Source organism: Mustela erminea, chromosome 5 (genome assembly GCF_009829155.1).
Source record: "Mustela erminea isolate mMusErm1 chromosome 5, mMusErm1.Pri, whole genome shotgun sequence".
NCBI lineage: Eukaryota > Metazoa > Chordata > Mammalia > Carnivora > Mustelidae > Mustela > Mustela erminea.
Window position 1 is genome coordinate 55,171,512 of NC_045618.1, and position 20,510 is coordinate 55,192,021.

The 20,510-nt window shown below is 42.3% G+C and overlaps 1 protein-coding gene across 1 annotated transcript in view; it reads right to left on the reverse strand.

Annotated features, from left to right (window-relative positions):
• The window catches only part of RYR3 (ryanodine receptor 3), a 511,070-nt gene that overhangs the window by 338,661 nt on the left and 151,899 nt on the right, over window positions 1–20,510 (reverse strand). Inside the window, exon 2 of the mRNA XM_032343182.1 lies at window positions 17,896–18,015. Within this exon, the coding sequence (XP_032199073.1) occupies window positions 17,896–18,015 (120 nt within the window). The remainder of the gene's footprint in view (window positions 1–17,895; window positions 18,016–20,510) is intronic.

Consider the following 20,510-nt stretch of genomic DNA (forward strand, 5'->3'; position numbering starts at 1 on the left):
AATGGATCATTAGGTCAAAGGGCTTTTAATTTTGTCAACCACTCAACAGTTAGCAAACAACTGTCTGAGAGAGGCTTACAGATAGCTCTCTTGCAACCAGCTGTTTGCATCTTCTAAAGGCTTTGAATAAGGCTCAGTTGAGTTTAAGTGAACTGAGAGGAAAATTATATGAAAATGTCCTAATAGAGAAATCAGCTCAATTCTGGAATGACTGCGTTAAGAACACTTTGTAAGCATTCCCTGAAATATAATGTGCATGAGCAAAAACAAATTAATTCTCCAATGTGCTGGAATTATTTTAAATCACCTATTTGCTGCATGTCAGCAAATGAAGAACAAACAAAATATTGTTTGCAAAGGATTTGCAGAATTTTTCAGCTCATGTGGTTTGTTCAGGTCACTCTTAAAAAGAATGAAGCTTTAGGGGCACGTGGGTGGCTCAGTCACTTAAGCCTCTGACTCTTTGTTTCGGCTCAGGTCATGATCTCATGGGTCATGAGATCAAGTCCTGAGTTGGGCTCTGGGCTCACTGGGGAGTCTGCTTGAAAAATCTGTCCCTCCCATCATTCTCTCTCTCTCTCTCTCATAAATATATAAATCTTTTTAAAAAGTAGGAAATTTTAAAGAATAAAACTATAGAATGAACTGCTGAAAAGGAGAAGGTATTAACTTAAATGTCTGGAAATCTTAACTTCAAAATCAATATTAAACATTTCCTTTACAAAACTCTCCTCACAGGACAGTCACAATCAGGCCTGAGAGGTTATCCTGTGTAACATTTTACAGCAAGCTGGAGAGAGAACTTTCCCACATCACTGTCCAGTGTTCTTTAGAAACAGCTTCATCTGTGAATTTTGAACATGCACATAACTTCAACAGATTACACAGAAGTTCATAATCATGACTTAAGTTTACCCCCAGGTTTCAAAATACCCATGAGGAATACAAATGATACATATGACAGGAATTGCGTTCTTAAGATTCAAGTTCTAACACCAAGGCAGCACACCATGTTTCTTCCACGTAAAAGCAACAAATGAAAAAGAGGTAATCACAGGGGAAAAGAAGGCAAGTCTTTGTGATATAATTAGGAAGTTCAGGAGTTGATGGAGGAAGAAAAAATCCTGCTAATCGAGATCAAAATAGCAGCTATTAGGTCTGAAGAGCAAAAGTGCTCAGGACTGCAGAGGAGCCCGGGTATGAATCATACCTACTCATAATTCACCTGGGGCCATTTGCCTGCTGCGAACAAGTAAATGACAAATGAACAGCAGAGCTATGGTGCCACTTTACACACTGAATAAATTCTTTGTAAAGATTCCCACCACTAAGGTACAGACTGTCTTTAAATAAAAAGAGGAGACTGGTGTTGCCTTAAGCAGATAAGTTATCACAAGAGTATTAATAACTCAAGTAGGAAGGCGAACAATACAGAAGAGGGAAGATCTCAGAGTTAAAAGATACAATTTTTCTTTTTTAAAAAAAACTAGGTCTTCAGACACAGCAAATGAAAAATGCATTGAAAAACCTGACACACGAGGGGCACCTGGCTGGCTCAGTTGGATAAGCATCTGCCTTCAGCTCAGGGTGTGATCTCTGGGTCCTGGGATCAAGGCCCCATCCCCCGACACCTGTCCCTCAGGCTCCTGCGAGGCTGCTTCTTCCTCTCCCTCTGCTCCTCTGCTCCCCACTCGTGTTCTCTTTCTTTCTCAAATAAATAAATAAGATCTTTAAAAAAAAACCCTGACATGTGTTAAACTTGACTTTTATGTTACTTCTTTGGATAGCTGTTTCCCTTCTCATCTCTTGACAGTCAGAAATAGCGAAGCATGAGGCTCCGTGTGGATGCAGAAATAAGAATAAAACTTCCTAAAAGAAAACAGTCGAGCTGCTAATTGAGAAGAACCGAAGCCGTGTCTTTCAGAATCTGAGCAGTTAGAACTATACTCCAGCTCCCTGACTTAGTGAATTCACATACAGACCAACGGGAAATGAACCATTTTTTTCCCTCCCTGTGCAAAGCAATACTAGTGTCTGGTCCACTATGAACAGTAACTTGAGGCAGGGTAGCTGCTCAGTGCAGAGAGCCTACCCGGTTCCCCAGGACTGCACCAGAGGGCCAGCTTACCAGGCTGGCACGACTGTACAGAACACTCCTAGCTATTTCTGTTCACTTGTACACGCTGGACGGCAAACCTTGGACATGCAAACAGGAACTCCGGCAGCTAAGAGAAAAAGAACATTTTGTCTAACAGAATGACCATCTAGTCTCCATTTCCTCATGCCACAGCATGGCCGCCATCCTCCAGAAGACTGTAGGCTAAGCCCATAAAGGCTATTACCTTTTTTTCTCTTGGAAAACTTCCACTGTGTAAATTCTCTGTCCCATTGTTTTTCCTCTTCTGTGTGGTCATTTCCTTGATGCTCTCCCCCTCCAATCTCCTCACTTAGCCCCTTCACCCTTCCAGAACACCTACTCCATGATCAACATGCCCCATCATCCGCTCTCTACATTCTGCCTGAACACCAGCTGAACATATGAAACCCAACTCCTCCCAGAGGACCCCACTTCCCTTGGGGACCTCTCAATGACAGGATGCTCATTCTCTTACACCTTGTGTGACTGAAGGTTAGGAGGTAGATTCTGTGTCTCCTTCTCCCATTAAGGCTATCTCCAGATCATTACTCTTCCACAAGTTAACTCCTCTTCTTTAACCTTCCTACTCTTGGTAACCTCATTCTCCATTCCCTCTCTCACTGCTCTTTGTGTATTTCCTGGACTTGCCCTTCACTGAAATCTCAGATTCCTTTTCATTCCTACTCCTGGTCATTTGAACATTCACACTATTACATGTATTGTTGAATATCTGTAACACTAAACATTAAACACTAAAATTGTTGAATTGTGTCCTTTCAAAATATGTGAAGACCTGACCCCGCAGGGTCAGGTGAATATGTGAATATGACCATATTTGGAAATAAGGTCTTTGAAGATTATCCAGTCAAGGTGAGGTCAGTGGGGTGAGATCCAATCCAATGTAACTGATGTCCTTCTAATAAGAGGGAGACCCCACGTGAAGACAACACACATAGAAGAGGGCCATGTGAAGATGAAGGCAGACATTGGGGTTATGCAGTTATAAACCACAGAACACATGGGGCTACCTAAAATTGGAATGGGCAAGGAGGGATCCTCCCACAGAGATTTAGGTTGGGAGCATGTCTCTGCCAAAACCTTGATTTCAGATTCTAGCCTCCTGAACTACAAGGGAATAAGTTCTGTTATTTTTAAAGATTTTATTTATTTATTTGACAGACAGAGATCACAAGTAGGCAGAGAGGCAGGCAGAGAGAGAGAAGAAAGGAAGCAGGCTTCTTGCTGAGCAGAGAGCCCAATGCGGGGCTCGATCCCAGGATTCTGAGATCATGACCTGAACCAAAGGCAGAGGCTTTAACCCACTGAGCCACCCCACGTGCCCCAAGTTCTGTTGTTTTTAAAGCCACTTAATGGGTGATAATTTGCTACACAGCCATAGGAAACTAATGTATTATATGAATAATCCATCACATACTATGGCCTGTCAGTGACTTTGCTTCTTCTTTACCAATGATCTTCTATTCTCCAGCTCAGCCACCCTCTCTTGTGCTCACACTCTGGAACCATGTTTTCAACGAAACCACTCCACCCTGAAACCTCCAGCGAGCCTACTGTCTCACCGTCCACCCATCTTCCTGCTTGCTTATACACTCAATTGCTCTCATTTCTGTTTTTAGCCCTATTCCTTCTTGCCTGCACTCAGCTTAAATTCCAAGAACTCACTGGTCAGAGTCCCAGATTCTCTTGCCCCTTTAACATTAATCAAAGTCACCCGCAACACCTTGACCCTAGCTGTCTTCATGTGCTGGGACGATCCACTGTCTTCATGTGCTGGGACGGCTAGGCACTGCTGAGGAGAACACAGAAAACTGACAGCACTAAAATTAATGCTCATTAACGTCAAGTGGTGCTCGATGCTGGGACCACACACTGCTCAGCAATCCCACACTCTTCTCTCTCCAAATGGACAGGACCTACCCAAGGACTCTTACCCATGCCTTTGTTTTTCTCATTCAGTGGCACAGAATTTCCTCCTTTACTTGAAAGTTAGTTCCTCCTCTGTTCCTAACCCCAGTCCCTTCCATTACGCCAGCCATTTTCACACTCAGCCATCCCTTTCCTTTCCTGCATCTTCTCTTCCTCCTCTTCCACGTGCACCTTCCCATGACCACTTACACGTGCTGAAGTCTTTCCGATTACAAAAATCCCTCCATTCTCCAACACTCTCCAGCCACTGAGCTCTCTCTTTGAGAGATCATCTGCATAGGTTGCCTTTCTTTTTTATTTCTAAATCTTCACTTCCTCTAAATCAGCTTCTGAAACTATACATCGGCCTGTGCCTTCACCACCCCACTGATGACTCACCAAGACTGCTGCTGGTCTCCATGTCACTACATCTAATGGACACATTCCATCCTTAAATTACTTGACTTCCAAGTGGTGTTCTACCCTACTGACTATACCCCTTCCTTTGTTCTCTCGCCTTTGCTTCCTGTGGCTTCTAGAACACCACCCATGACTCTTCTTCCCTGAGCTCTCAGGGTGCTCCTTCTCATTCTGATGTTCCTCTTCCTCCACTCATTTTTAAATATTGACATTTTCCAGGCCGTCTTGTTTTTTAATCCATTATTTGCCACTCACTCTCACAGCTTGATTTACTAGCTTTAAGCCATTATCTCCTAAATATTACCTCTGTCCTAACCTCTCTTCTGAAGTCCTGATCCATATGTCCAGATGTCTATCAAAATTTTTTCCTGTGTCTCTTACTGGCCTTTTGAATTCAACATGTCCAAACCTTAATTCATAAGTTCCACCACCACTCTCTGGCCTAATTTATGCCTTTCCAAATAAATTCCTTTCACTAAATAAAATGCCCTCTATGGGCAGCTGAAGTATTACCTCCGGGGTCACACTTGACTATTCCCATCTTCATTCTTTAGCCATCCTATGCATTCTGTTAGTCATATCTGAATGGCACGTATAGCATGGAGCATGGGTGTGGTGCAAAAACAATGAATACTGTTACACTGAAAAGAAATTATAAAAAATTATACAGGAAAAAGAATAATAAAAAGTTAAAAAATAAAAATAAAACAAAAAATAAAACACTAAAGAATAAAAGAAAAAAAAAACCCTGTCTATTCACTTCCCCCTTTTTGTATGAGGAATCCATACAGCTTTCGTAAGCTCATGTTCTCCTATGACAACACATTCCTGTTCACATTCAGCTCTTATCCTTGCTACTTCAAAATCCCCTCACCTCCTCTCTTTCCTTTTGCATATGCCAAAGCTGCACTCAGTTTAATCCCCTCACTAATAGTGCCATCTCCTAGTTCTTTCTTTTGCAACCTCAATCTCTCCTCCTCTAGAGCCTCTTTCTCTTCCTGGAAACATGTTTGTGTTTGTCACTGTGGAAACCCCTCTATAACCTGGATTCTGCTTCAACACTATTTTTGCTTCTTCCTTTTGTGGGTGGTTGGGGCAGAAGGAGAGGGAGGGAGAGAATCTTAAGCAGGCTCCACACCCAGCACAGAGCCGTCATGACGTGGGGCTTGATCTCATGACACTGGGATCATGACCTGAGCCAAAGTCAAGAGTAGAAGGCTCAACTGACTGAACCACCCAGGCACCCCTATTCTTCCTTTTAACATTAAACTGCTTCAAAGGGTGGTGAACACTCAATGATGAAGTTCTGATTCAGGTAACAACAGAGAAGCTTACAGCAGAATAATTCTCTTGACAACTGTTACAAATTCTGAACAAAAATTTAAAAAAAAAAAACTCTTTGAAGGCACTGGAGAGCAACCTAAAGCTGGAAGGAATAGGACTCTTGAAAGATGGGAAGCCCAATAAGCGATATCTACATTTGACTCAATTTTCCCTGGAGGGTACGTCCTCTGTTCATGGGGATAAGCCTCAGGAAAAAGCTGCTATGGAGCCAGAGACCTGACTCTGGGCTGTCAGAATGTCAGGAAACTAAAAAGGAGAATGCTGGAAAAATCAGAACCACCACAGATGAAAACTTAAAGATCAGCACACGAATGTCCCTCAAATTGTTTGGCCAACTCAAATGCAGGGCAATATTTCAAGGATCCAAAGGAAGGGGTTTGGGTTTAGGAAAAGAATAAATGAAACAAGATGGGATTGGGAGGGAGACAAACTATAAGAGACTCTTAATTTCACAAAACAAACTGGGGGTTGCCAGGGGGCGGGGGGGTAGGGAGAGGGTGGTGGGATTATGGACATTGGGGAGGGTATGTGCTGTGGTGAGTGCTGTGAAGTGTGTAAACCTGGCAATTCACAGACCTGTACCCCTGGGGCCAATAATACATTATATGTTTATTAAAAAATTAAAAAATTATAAAACAAAACAACAACAACAAAAAACTCAGAAGGGCTTGAATCCCAAGAACAAGGACTATATTCTAGAACTAAAACTCAAACCAAAATAGACTAAGCCTCCATAAGATCAAGGAGGTCCACCAATAATTTAACCGCCTGCTATATTACACAATATACAATTATACAATACTCTTCAGGGAAGATAAAAAATGAGAACTACAAAATGCCACCTACAATTTTCTGTATACCACCACTAGATATCAAAAGAAATAGGAAAATGTGACTCATAATCAAGAGAAAGCTCAGTTAGTAAGAGCAGACCCACAGACAATCTGGATACTGGTATTAATAGTCAAGTATTTAAAATAAGTATTATAAATATGTTAATAAATCTATAGGAAAAAATGGGAATAATGGCAAAAGAGAATTTGGGGTTACTATGTAAAACCTTAGAAGTGAAATGATGGAAATTTCAGAATTTAAAAATACATAGCTAGAAAAAAATTCATTGTTGGGAGTTAATGGCACATTTATTTATTTTTTTAAAGATTTATTTATTTATTTATTTGATAGACAGAGATCACAAGTAGGGAGAGAGGCAGACAGAGAGAGGAGGAAGCAGGCTCCCTGCTGAGCAGAAAGCCCAACACAGGGCTGGATCCCAGGACCCTGAGATCATGACCTAAGCCGAAGGCAGAGGCTTTAACCCACTGAGACATCCAGGTGCCCCAAATGGTACATTTGTATTAAGTAAAAGTATCAATTAACATAAAGACAAGCCAGAAGGAAATATTCAAACTGAAGCACAGAGAGAAAAGTAGTTGAAAAAAATAAACCATTTTACAAACCTATAGAACGCTATCAAACAGTTTAATATATAAGTAATTGGAATTTCAGAAAGAGCAAATGTGGCAGAAAAAAATATTTTAAGAAGTAATGGCCCCCAAGTTTCCAAGCTTCATTAAACACAAACTAAACCCCAATAACCAAAAGATCCATGAAGCTCAGCCAAGCCCAGGCAAGATAAATGCAAAGAAAACTACCCTCAAATGTAATCACTCAAACTAAAAAGCAAAAAAGATGTTCTGAATCTTGGAAAAGATTATCCAAACTTCTCTTCTGAACTTCTGTTTTATATATTCAGATGCCTATCAAAATGTCTTCTTGGATGTCTTATAGTACTTTTGAATTCAACATGTTTAAAATCAAAGATAAAGAAAATTCTTGAAACTTGCCAGCAAAAAAAGACTTACTACATAAAGAGGAATCATAAGAATGATAGCTTACTTTTCATTTAAAGAAATAAAGAAAGGAGACTGAAAGATGGTAAAACACCATATTTAAAGAGATAAAAGAAAATAAATCAAGAAATTTACAGAGAAAATATCCTTCAAAAATGGAGACAAAATAAAGACATTGTCAGTGAAATAAAAGCTGGGTATATACTATGGAATATTATGCCTCCATCAGAAAGGATGAATACCCAACTTTTGTAGCAACATGGACGGGACTGGAAGAGATTATGCTGAGTGAAATAAGTCAAGCAGAGAGAGTCAATTATCATATGGTTTCACTTATTTGTGGAGCATAACAAATAGCATGGAGGACATAGGGAGTTAGGAGAAGGGAGTTGGGGTAAATTGGAAGGGGAGGTGAACCATGAGAGACTATGGACTCTGAAAAACAATCTGAGGGGTTTGAAGGGGTGAGGGGGTGGGAGGTTGGGGGAGCCAGGTGGTGGGTATTATAGAGGGCACAGATTGCATGGAGCACTGGGTGTGGTGCAAAAATAATGAATACAGTTATGCTGAACATAAAAAAAATTTAAAAAAAGGAAAGATACTCTTCTTCCAAATAAATAATACTTTCAATGTGTATGAAAAAAAAGGATGATTTTTTTTCCTTTTCTTAATTTCCTGGAGACAACTGACTCTGAGACAAAAACAAGAAAGTACTGCATGGAACACTGGGTGTGGTACAAAAACAATGAATACTGTTATGCTGAAAATAAAAAAAAAATTAAAAAAAAGAAAGTACTGCATATTATGTAACATAAAAATAAAACATGTAACAACACTAGCACAAAGGATTAAAGGAAAGTGGTATAATGCTACTCCAGACAGACTCTGAGAAGTTAAGGATTTATCCTGCAATCCCTAAAGTAATGACTAAAAAATAATGCACAGACATAGAGCTAAAAAGTCAACTGAGGAGACAAAATAGAATACTAAAATATATTTGATTTATCCTAAGGAAGTTTAAAAAGAGAGAGAGAGAAACAAGAATAAAAACCAGAGGAAACAAAAGAAAACAAATAGCAACATGGTAGACTAAAACTCAATGGTATCAATAGTTACAATAAATTTAAGGGACTGAACAATAACACAGCAGAGATTGTAAAAAAGGGTGAGAAGTAACATGTAACTCTATGTTGTTTATGAGGGACATGCCTTAAATACAAAGATATGAAAACAAGTTGAAAACAAAATAGAAAAAGAAGAAGATATACCACAAAATAGTAAGCATAAGAGAGCTTACAGCTATGTTAATATCAAAGTATACAATAAGATCAAGGATAAACAGGAGCATTTGATAATGACACAAAGATTAATGCAACAGGAAAATAAAAATCATACACATACACACACACACACACACACACACACACCCCCTTAAGAAGAGAGCTTTAAAATACTTGAAACAAAACTGACAGAACTCAAGGGAGATATACACAAATCTTCATAGTTTTTAATACCTCCATCTCGGTGATTGATAGAGCATATAAATACAACACAGTTAGAAGAGAATATTTGAACACCACGATTTGAACCATCTTAATATTCATAAAACACTAGCTAAAAACCAAAAAAGATCCACTTCTAAAAGTAGAACACACGGGGGGCGCGTGGCTCAGTGGGTTAAGCCTCTGCCTTCAGCTCAGGTCATGATCTCAGGGTCCTGAGATTGAACCCCGAATCAGGCTCTCTGCTCTCTGCTCTCTGCAGGGAGCCTACTTCCCCCTCTCTCTGCCTGCTGCTCTGCCTACTTGTGATCTCTCTGTGTCAAATAAATAAAATCTCTTTAAAAAGTAGAACACATGGAATTTTAAGCAAGATAGACCACATGCTAGGCCATAAAACAGTCCTAATAAATTGCCAAGAATTTAAATCTACAGAGCATGGCTTTGGTCATATCAGAATTAAATTAGAAATCAATAATAATAAAAACATACATCCCACTGATTCACTTTATTTTTTAAAATTATTCACTCATTGCTTAATCCTTTTCATCTAACTTACTCTGACTCTCATTCATATTTTACTTTAAATGTCGTAAATGTCCTGCTGATGGTCAAATCCAACAAGTCCAAATAAAATATTCTTACACTATACACAAAAATAAACGCAAAATGGATTAGAGACCTTATTCAAAACCTGAAACCATAAAAATCCTAGAAGAGAACACAGGCAGTAACTTCTCTGACACTGGCTGTAGCAGCATTTTTCTAGTTATGCCTCCCGTGGCTAGAGAAACAAAAGCAAAATACTATGGGAACTAAATCAAAATAGAAAGCTTCTGCACAGCGAAGGAAACAACCAACAGTACCAAAAGACAACGACTGAATGGGAGAAGATATTTGCAAATGACATATCTGATTAAGGGTTAGTATCTAAAAATAAAGAACTTCTACAACTGAACACCAAAAAACCCAAATAATCCAATTAAAAAATGGGCAGAAGAGGGGCACCTGGATGGCTCAGTTGATTAAGCATCTGACTCAGGTCTTGATCTGAGGGTCATGAGCTCAAGCCCTGCCTTGGGCTCCACACTATTAAAAAAAAGATGGGAAGAAGACATGACCAGACATTTCTCCAAAGACATCCAGATGGCCAAAAGACACAGGAAAAGATCTCAACAGGAGTCATCACCAGGGAAATGCAAATCAAAACCACAATGAAAGATCACCTTATACCTGTCAGAATGGCAAGAATGAAAAAGACAAGAAATAACAAGTGTTGGTGAGGATGTGGAGAAAAAGGAACCCTCGTGCATTATTGATGGGAATGTAAACTGGTACAGTCACTGTGGAAAACAGAATGGAGGCTCCTCAGAAAACTAAAAATAGAATACCATATGACCCAGTAATCCCACTATTGGATATTTACATAAAGAAAATAAGAACACTAGCTTTGAAAAATACATGTACACTTACGTGTATTGCAGCACCATTTACAACAGTTGAGACATGCAAGCAGCCCAAGTGTTCTTTGATAGAAGGATAAAGATCTGGTGTGCCTACACAATGGAACATTATTCAGCCATCAAAGAGAATGAAATCTTGCCATATGTGACCATGTGAATGAAACTAGAGGCTATTCTGCTAAGTAAAATAAGTCAGAGAAAGACAAATACCTTATGACTTCACTCATATGTGGAATCTGAGAAACAAAACAAAAGAAACAAACAAAAAAGCAGACTCTGAACTCTAGAGAACAAACCAATGGTCACCAGAGGGGAGGTGGTGGGGGAGGGGTGAAACAGGTGAAGGCGTTTCAGAGTACGCTGTGATGATGAGCAATGAGTTGTTGAATCTCTATACTGTATGTTAACTATACTGGAATTAAAATTAAAAAGTAAATATTTAACTCATTTAACTAATTCACTATGTGGGTCACTCATCAAGCAATGGTTCCTGATGACCTAATGAGTGTCTGACTCCATACCTGGGATAATAAGAGCTACTGCATAAAAAACACTTTGTTGTGTGTAAAGCACGTTATAAGTGTTTTATAATTAGGAACTCATGTAACTGAATCTTCGTAATAATCTATAAGGTGGATACAGTTTTCAAGTCAAGGAAACTGAGGCAGTGAAAGGTAAAGTCACGGGAGCCATGGTCAGAGAGGCATTAAGTAGTGGAGCCTGAATTACCAGCTCAAATAGTCTTGCTCCATGGTCCACAGTCATGTGTCTTAACCATGGTCTTCACTCCAGTGCTCACAGACTCGTGGAGCGGAGGCATCAAGACAAGTAAACTATCCAAATTCAGTGCAATAGACGTTGGATCCCACATTCCCAGTGATTCCTGTGCCTTATATCTTAAGACAGAGGCACTTAATCTGCCTTATTCCTCTGTATAAACTTATTTTTGAGAAAATACCTAATGTCATTTATACTAAAAAAATTACTATAAAAATTTAACATTGCTTCATGTGCTTTCTTGAAACATTTGCATTTTAATAGTTTCTACTTGATTTAAGCAAAATACCTATTTCTAACTTTGGAATGTCAGGCATTCAGAGGACAGATGCAGGAAATTTGTGGGAGAGGGTCTGGAGATCTGCCCAGGTGATCTTAAAAGTTAACCACATGAAAAAATATGGTTTCTCTATCTTTAAGTAAGTTGGATCCATGATACTCTTAATTGCTGAGTACTATAGAATTAGTCATACAAGTTTGGAATGAATCATCTTCAGGAATTTACTTAACTTTATCAGAATTCTTGTATCCTTCTCTGTAAATGAGATCAGTATTCGCTCCATAGGGTGATAAAAATTAAATGAGAGTATGAAGGCTCCCGCAAGGTATGCAGCAATCAGCACACGATGTCTGATAAATGGAAACCAAACGATCAAAACGGGTCACATTTTCCACCTATCACTCTCTCTCATGTGACAAGGCAGTTTTGATTTGTTTTGTTTTGTTTTTTTTTAAAAAACCTAAGTTCTATAATAGTTTGGCTTTTCATAAGATTGTAAGTCTGAGAGACTACTGCTCAGAAGTTCAAAGAAAAGCGCACACTCTCAGGCTGAGCCTTCTCTGCAAATGTGCACAGGCTTAGGTTTGTAGAAGTCAACAGTAAATCTATTCTGAGCTGAAGATAATAAAAATAATAGAAAATAAGTTATTTTTAGCCTGGAATTCTCTCCTAATTTATGCCATCTACATAATGATGTCTGCACAATCGCAGATGTTTAATCCTGGGTCCTCAGAACCTATCCAACCTCTCAGAAACCACAGCAGACTGTTATTTTTATTTTTCAAAAGAGGAGGTGGAGGGGAACAGGACTTCAGTTTGAAAACTGGATTTGAAATCGGATTGTTCATTTTGAATCTACCATGACCAGGAAGTGTTCCCTGACAGAGAGGCAGAACTTCATTCTGAGACACCAGGAGCCTGAAGATTCCAGACATCCACTGGCTTTTACGGGGCATGAGGGTGGGTGCTGGGGTGGCTCAGTCATTTGAGTATCCGCCTTTGGCTCAAGTCGTGATACATGATAACCCCAGGGTCCTGGGATTGAGTCCCGAATTGGGCTCCTTGCTCAGTGGGGAACCTGCTTCTCTCTCAGCTTGTGCTCTCTGACAAATAAATAAATAAAATCTTTAAAAAAAACTTTTTTAAAAGGCACAAGGGTTAAGTTTTTCACTTCACAATTTCCATTTCAGTCTCATTAAAGTCAGTGAAACAACAAACCTTGGTCTGTTGAAACTGATCTTCAACAGAGAGTTCCCAAATGCTTCTTACTTTTTGATGATGTGAAATTAGGGAAGGTGGAAGTGAGGATTTGGAAAGGTGCTGGGGTTCCAGCCACATCAGACAAGGCCCGAGCAGTTAAATAATCGTCCTCAGTGAAGATTGCTGGGGGAATAAGGCTTACAAAATTCTTTTCTCCCTCTGCATGAGAATAGAACCTTGAGTTAACTGTCCAGTTTTGTTCTCAGGACAAGCTGGGGATATGTGAATTATGTTACTCGGGAACACTGTTTACAGTGAAAAAGATCCCTGACAGGCAGCCTGAGTCAGTACCGAGAAGACACCAATACCCCACAGAAGAAGCCTTATCTTTGCAATTCCCCAAGCATAAGACTCTCCCAGCTGGGGGGGAGATGTCCTTTGTGGGGTCCCCAAAAGTTAGGCCTGCAGAGTTGTTACAAGAAACCCTGGATCCCATAGTACATGAGGCTTGTATGTCATGGTACCTGCCTGAAGTGGACCTTGTTTCTTTGTATTTGAGCTGTCACCTGGGGTGGGGATTCAGAAGCAAGGATTCCCCCAAGGTGTGCCTGACACGTCCCAGCAGGTAAATGGTTCCGGTCCCACTGCACAGACTAGTGCCAAGCAGTGGAGCAGAGTCTCAGGAGTCTGGACGTTAAGTTAAACCAAGTAAGATCCACCACCCCTTTCCCCAGCTGGTACTATTAGTACAAAACAGATGAGATAATATGGGCCAGAGGAAAAATAGTAAATTCCTGTGAACAAGTTTTCCACTTAAAAATGACCTTAAAGGTGCCTGTGTTGCTCCACCGGGTAAGCATCTGCGTTTGGCTCAGATCATGACCCCAGGGTCCTGGGATGTAGCCCTGCCTCGGGCTCCCTGCACAGTAAGGAGTCTGCTTCTCCCTCTCCCTCTGCTGCACACTCCCTCTGTCAAATAAAATCTTAAAAGAATTTTTTTTATATATAGCAGTAAGATAGTATCTGCTGTTATTAATTAAAAAAAGAAGCAACATTTCTTTCCATGTTTCCTGGTCTCTGGTTGTAATTCTGAAGTCATTCTTATAAAACAAGACCCCTTTTAATTCCTGGAGCTGTGCATCTTTGAAACGGAAGCTGAATAACAGTGCTCCCATCTGCTGACATTTGCAGTTTCAGAAGACCTTCAGAGAAGAGTGGGCCACGGCAAACAGAAAGTCACAAGAACTCTCCAAAGTGTGAAATAGTCTCTATGTCTACAGCAAATGTTGGCATACTTTTGCTTCTCATTCTACTACCTTCTCACTCCTCGCTTCAGGGTGACCTCCTTCTCTTAGGGCTTGTATACTAAGAATATCTTTTGAGAACCTTATCTCATCTCTTCTTTCTCAGAGGTCTGTCTTCTCCCTAGAATTTATCTCAATTTTATCTCTCTGGGTCTCAACTAGCCTGAAATACCCTTGACTGGGAACGCCAAGGTCAGGGGCAGCTCTGTAGCTGGTGCTAAGAGTGGTGTTTGAGGTATGTGCCTCACCCTCAGTGCCAGGCTTGGGAATACACTTTCCTATTTCACTGCACGCCTTACGTTAGTTTCTGAGAACCTAAGAATGGCACAGGTGGTTGAGAAATTTCATGGCAGGGAATTATGGGGAATATTTCATGGGCAGGGAGAGGACAAGCGCCATACTTGTAGCGGACTGCAGAAAAGACTGAAGCCTCAGAAAATGGTGGCTAGCAGGCGGTTCCCTGGAATGGCGACAAGAAGTTGTGAGAACTTATCCTTTCCATGAATTTCACCCTTTTTGTTTTTTTGAGAAGCACTCCTGGTGCCTTTCCTCATACTATATATGGAAGGGACAACCGCTCACGTAACAATAGTGGGCATGTCAGCTGTGACAACTGCTATATCCTTTGGGGAAAAGCAGCCGAATACTGTTCATGCTCCTAACACCAGTCATTCTTCTCCCTAAGAAGCAAAAGTAAACTAGCAAAGCCATATACATGTTTCTTAAGACCCATGAAGGCTACAGAGCATTATGGAATGGGCTAAAGCGTCAAAGAAAAGAAAGCAGAATGCCTATGTATCCACTCCAAGTACAATACTGAAAACATGCAGGTACATGTGGACAAAGACCGAATGAAAAACAAATGAAAACAGTTGTGACAAGATGATAAAATTATGATGTTACATCTCTTTTTTACTCTTATTCCCTTGTTCTAAATTTTAAATGAAAAATTAAAATGATAACAACACTTGGGGAAGCCTGGGGGGCTCAGTTAACTGTCTGACTCCTGATTTTGGCTCAGGTGTCATCTCAGGGTCATGAGATCAAGCCCTGCATCAGGCTCAGTGCTCAGGGCATCTGCTTGGGTTCTCTTTCCCTCTTCCGCTGCCCCTCCCCCACTCTGTGAACATGTGCGCAGTTTTCTCTCTCTCAAAAAAATAAAATAAGAACACTTATTCATGTGGGTGTTAGGAAGGATATTTTCTCATCCTCAAATGCATTTATGTGTGCTATGGGTTATTTTTATTCCTAGGGGATACAAAATATTCTTGGGTTTGGATATACAGTTGTTTTTCATCTGGTTAGGTATGATTAAATCATAGTAGCCCATGGTTACATAGACTCTACAATGTGCTAGGCACTTTGAGTGTATTAACTCAATTAATTCTCACAACAACATTTTTAGGTAGTTACTATTAAATTCCCATGAAGCAGATGAGGAAATTAAGCTCAGAAAAGTCAAGTACCTCCAAGATCCTGACTTAGTTGGTGAGTGGTAAGAGATAGGACTCCAGTTCTGGCAGTTTGGCTCCAGAGTCCATGCCCTAAACCACCGCCCCAAGACCCATGCAGGGGATGGCCAGAAAATGGACTACTGGTTTCCAACTCAGGTCAATGTTCTTTCTAGTGCACTGGACCATACCTCATCTGGCAGATGAGAAAACTGAAAACAAGTGTTGAGTGGCTCACCCATAGTTACATGACTAGCTAGGGGTTGAGAACTAAATTCTTGATTTCTACTCCAGTGATCCCTGATTTTTTACTCCAATCATCTTCCTATTATCCCAGACTGCTGGGAATGAAAAGAAAAATATCTAGCTTAGGACAAAAGTGAATGAAGAAGACCTCAGGGAAATCAAGTCTAAAACCTTTAAAAGGAAAAAAAAAATCTTCCTTTTCTTTTGCCTTTTTAAAAAGAGTTCTTTATTATGGGGGTGGGGACAGAGGGAGAGAGAAAATCCCAAGCAGAGTCCCCACTAAGCTCAGAGCCTGACATGGGGCTTGATCCCAGGACTCCGAGATCAAGACCTGAGCTGAAATCAAGAGTCAGAGGCTTAGCCAACTGAGCCACCCAGTGACCCTCTCTTTATCATTTATTTTAATGGGATTCTGTCCTGACCCTGGCCATTGTCACAGATAGACATTTGTACTCGGCAATGGTGACCCCCATGGGAGGGCAAAAACATGATGGAAAGGACAGAGGCATTTGGGAGATATGGCCAACATGGAGAATGTCTAGTGTTCTAGGGTGAACTACGGGTATGTGTCTGTGTCTGGTGTTCTATCGGGTGAACTACGCATGTGTGTCTGTGGATTGTGTAGAGTCCTGTGGAGAAATGACATGCCCATCATGTGGGTCTACTGAAAAATACACTAACCATGTTCTGCTTTAAAAAAACTAAAAAACAATAAACAAAAAATACGTGGGGGCGCCTGGGTGGCTCAGTGGGTTAAGCCGCTGCCTTCGGCTCCGGTCATGATCTCAGGGTCCTGGGATCGAGTACCGCATCGGGCTCTCTGCTCAGCAGGGGGCCTGCTTCCCTCTCTCTCTCTGCCTGCCTCTCCATCTACTTGTGATTTCTCTCTGTCAAATAAATAAATAAAATCTTTAAAAAAAAATACGTGGTTCTGTGAGAAAACAGACGTTGGAGGGTAGGATGGTCACTTGTATATCAACATGGCTAGACTATAGTACTCCATTATTTAATCAAACAGCAATCCAGGTTTTGATGTGAAGGTATTTGAGAGATGTGATTAACATCTATAATCTGTTGACTTCAAGTAAAAGTCACCCTTGAGACTCTGGGTGGACCTCACCTCATCCTTTGAAGGTCTTCAAAAAATAACCTGGGGTTTCCCAGAGAAAAAGTATTCTGCCTCAAGACAGCATGAACTTCTGCCTGAGTTTCTAACCTGTTGATCTGATGTACAGACTTCAGACTTGCCAGCCCTGATAACTGCAAGAGACAATATCTTCAATCCACCCACCATCGGCCCCTCAAGAGACAGAGAGAGCTGTTTCTCTAGAAACAGCTGGAAACCCTGAGTGGTCCAAGGGTCTGGCCAGGACTGTGAAGTACTGTGATCATGCTGAGAGCACAGGTCCACCTGACATACAGATGACCAAAAGCAGAGACAGCCTGGAAGTGTGGCTGAAGAGATAGGGGACATCACATGCCACCTGACGCAGGGAGGGACCAGAGCAGACATTCCTCTCTGCCCCCAAGTGAGAGTGGACAGGCCGGGGGTGGTGCCCTCAGCACAGTGAAGATGGAGAACAGTGTGCCTGCTGCAAAACATAGGCCCAAGCCCTGGAGAGTCCTTGGAGCCATAAATGCCACCTGAGAGTAAAGAACATGCGCCTGGGCTTCTAGGAATTCATACAAAATGGTGTTCTGGGATGATGAGGAGGCCCTCTTCTGTGAGAGCTGACCGCAAGACATTCCTGGTGTCCGGCAGATGAGGCATCACTCATTCTTCGCTGCTGTGGGCTCCTACTGCAGTGAGGTTGCAGCAGGATTAGGCAGATGCACGGTTTAAACCCCATCTACTTCCCCTTTTAAAAACAAGGGTGTTCTTTCTCACTTCCTCCCCATCACCCTCCTCCTCCTCCTCTCTCCCTGCAGCTCCTTCCCCGGAACGACCGCTGGGAGGCCAAGGGGAGAAGGGGCAGGGCTGGTGATCGATCTTACCTTGGCTTCAGAAGTGGGCTCCAAGAAGCACAGGCGGTTCCCGAGGCCCTCGGCTGCCAGGCAGAACTTCCTTTGCTCCTTGTGAATGTTCGCGATGCACTGGAGAACCACCTCGTCTTCCTGCCGGCAGAACAGAGACACACGTGTGAGCGAGCGGGGGCCGCCTCCCCACAGGGAACCAGGTCCCCAAGTCACCTCGCTCTATCGTTATCAGGTACACTGGGAGCTGCAGGCTTCTGCGTGTGATACCGGAAAGGGGAGTCTGCTCTTCACATGGCCCTGCTGAGCGCCTCCCCAGAGTCAGAACTCTCAGCTCTGGGGTGGGGTCCGCGGGAGCAGGTCCATGTACGCGGGACCCTCACTGCAGCGTGACACTCACTGCTGGATCACGGGAAAGGCACGCAGTCCAGGTGAGTGGACAATTTCCACACGTGGGTGCATGAGAGTAAGTTGAAGACATCTCCAGATAAACGACAGAAACGGGGCAGTGAGATGTGACCGAGGGAAGAGAGACAACAGCAGAGATGGGGCAGAGATGGGATCTGTGCAGGGAAGGTCCATTTGGCATCAGGCTCGGATGAGGCAAGAGCCATGTTGGCTAAAGTTTCGGGACGCCTGGGTGGCTCAGTTGGTTGGACGACTGCCTTCGGCTCAGGTCATGATCCCGGAGTCCCGGGATCGAGTCCCGCATCGGGCTCCCAGCTCCATGGGGAGTCTGCTTCTTCCTCTGACCTTCTCCTCGCTCATGCTCTCTCTCTCACCGTCTCTCTCTCAAATGAATAAATAAAATCTTTAAAAAAAAAAAAAAGAGCCATGTTGGGGGGGCGGGGATGGGGGTGCATGTAGTGGGTAACACATTTGTCAGGGATGCAGAAGGACACTGGGGATGGTGATAGGAGAATGAGTCCTAGACAATGGGAAAGGATGGCTGAGAGAAGCCTGGAGGGTTCACATGGGGAGGAGCTGAAGGTCAAGGAGGGGAACCACTCGGAATTCCAAAGGAGGGGGACCTCTCTCCCATGCATCCCTCTCAAAAGCAACCTCCCTGCGTCTTCAGAGACCTTGTTTGAACAGCAATCCTCTCACTGATGGTCCAGACATGAGGCCAACCTCTATTTACACTTATGTGCTTACCTCCTGAACAGCCCTGCCTGAGACCGAGGAAAGAATTTTCCTTACCATCCCTCTAATCTGTCAGTCTATGCCCCCACTCTCCCCATCACTTAACTTTACCTTTGGGTTTCAAACACCAAAAACATTTGCAAGTGTGTTTGAGTTAAAGCAATGAGAGGGGGCCAGGTGGGGCTTCCTCCCTAGCAAAGGCTCTCCTGTTCCCCCATCTCACCCTGACAGCCCCTGCTGTTAGTGTACATCCCGGAGTACCAGAGAGGTAGACCAAAGAGAAATGGAGTCACATGGAAAAGGAAAATCCTTCCACCTGATGGGAAGATAAGAGATTCAATAGTAAGAGATCCCCAGAGAAGATGTCTGCTGGTACCAAGAGATTGGTCAGGGGCTATAGGAAAAATGGGAGAAGCCACAAATCACAGACATATGAAAAGATTGGGAAGGGGGGGAAGAACTTCACACTTTCACTGGCACAGAAACATCACTGTTTATCATTAAAATCAGTCAGTAATAAATTCAAAACCTCTGCTTATAGGGAAGTCAGCATTCATGGTCTTCATTTGAGTTGAGATGGAACAAAACTCCAGAATAGCACTATGCTCTCAGAATGTGGATTCAGGGAATTCTCTGGAGAGAATGAAGTTTTCCCTCAGGTGGAGCCTCCCCCAGCTCCTGTGGTGACCAGAGGTAATCACATCCTCCCAAAGGGCACAGGCAACAAGGGAGTCCTCTCAGGTGTCAAAATGACTGAGGGGCGCTCTGGGCACTGCCAAATGGGTAATGGGAGTTATGTTGTCTGTACAGCAATGACAGTCCTTCAAACACATATTTTTTCTGTCCAAAATATCAAGAGGACCCCCTACTGAGGAATATTTAAGTATCTCCCACCTACACACAACTCACCAGCAAAAACCACCACCACCACCACCACCACCAAACCCAGGCATTTAAAAATCACAGGAGTGTGTTACAGACCAGACTTTTCAGGAACGGGTGAAAGTAGAATTTTCTCCTCCGCTTGAGTTGAGGACACTTCTTTCCATGACCTCATATTTTTTCATGTGGATATATTACCTATCCTTCCAAGCTTAGCTCGAATACCACAATCCTTTACGAAACCTACATAATCTCTCTTTTATCCAAATTTCCATAGCAGTATCACCATACTCTTGCATTATGTTTGTTTACATGCATGCCTTATCCCCAGCTATGTGTTTTGAAATGGCTAATGTTTACTGTTCTCAGACTATACAACAGGCACTATGCTCCATGTATAATAATCCAGGTGAGCTTCATCCCAACGCTATGGTGTTGGTACTATTGTCACCTGCACTTGACAAAGGAGGAGCTCCTGCACAGAGCTGTTCAGTAACCTGCCTCCAGTCTCACGGTGGAGAGGGGTAGAGTCTTGAACCTGATCCGGGGAGTCTGCATCTATGCTCTTTCTCCCAGCCCTCCCAGCTGGCTTGGCACCCCTTGAAGGCAGG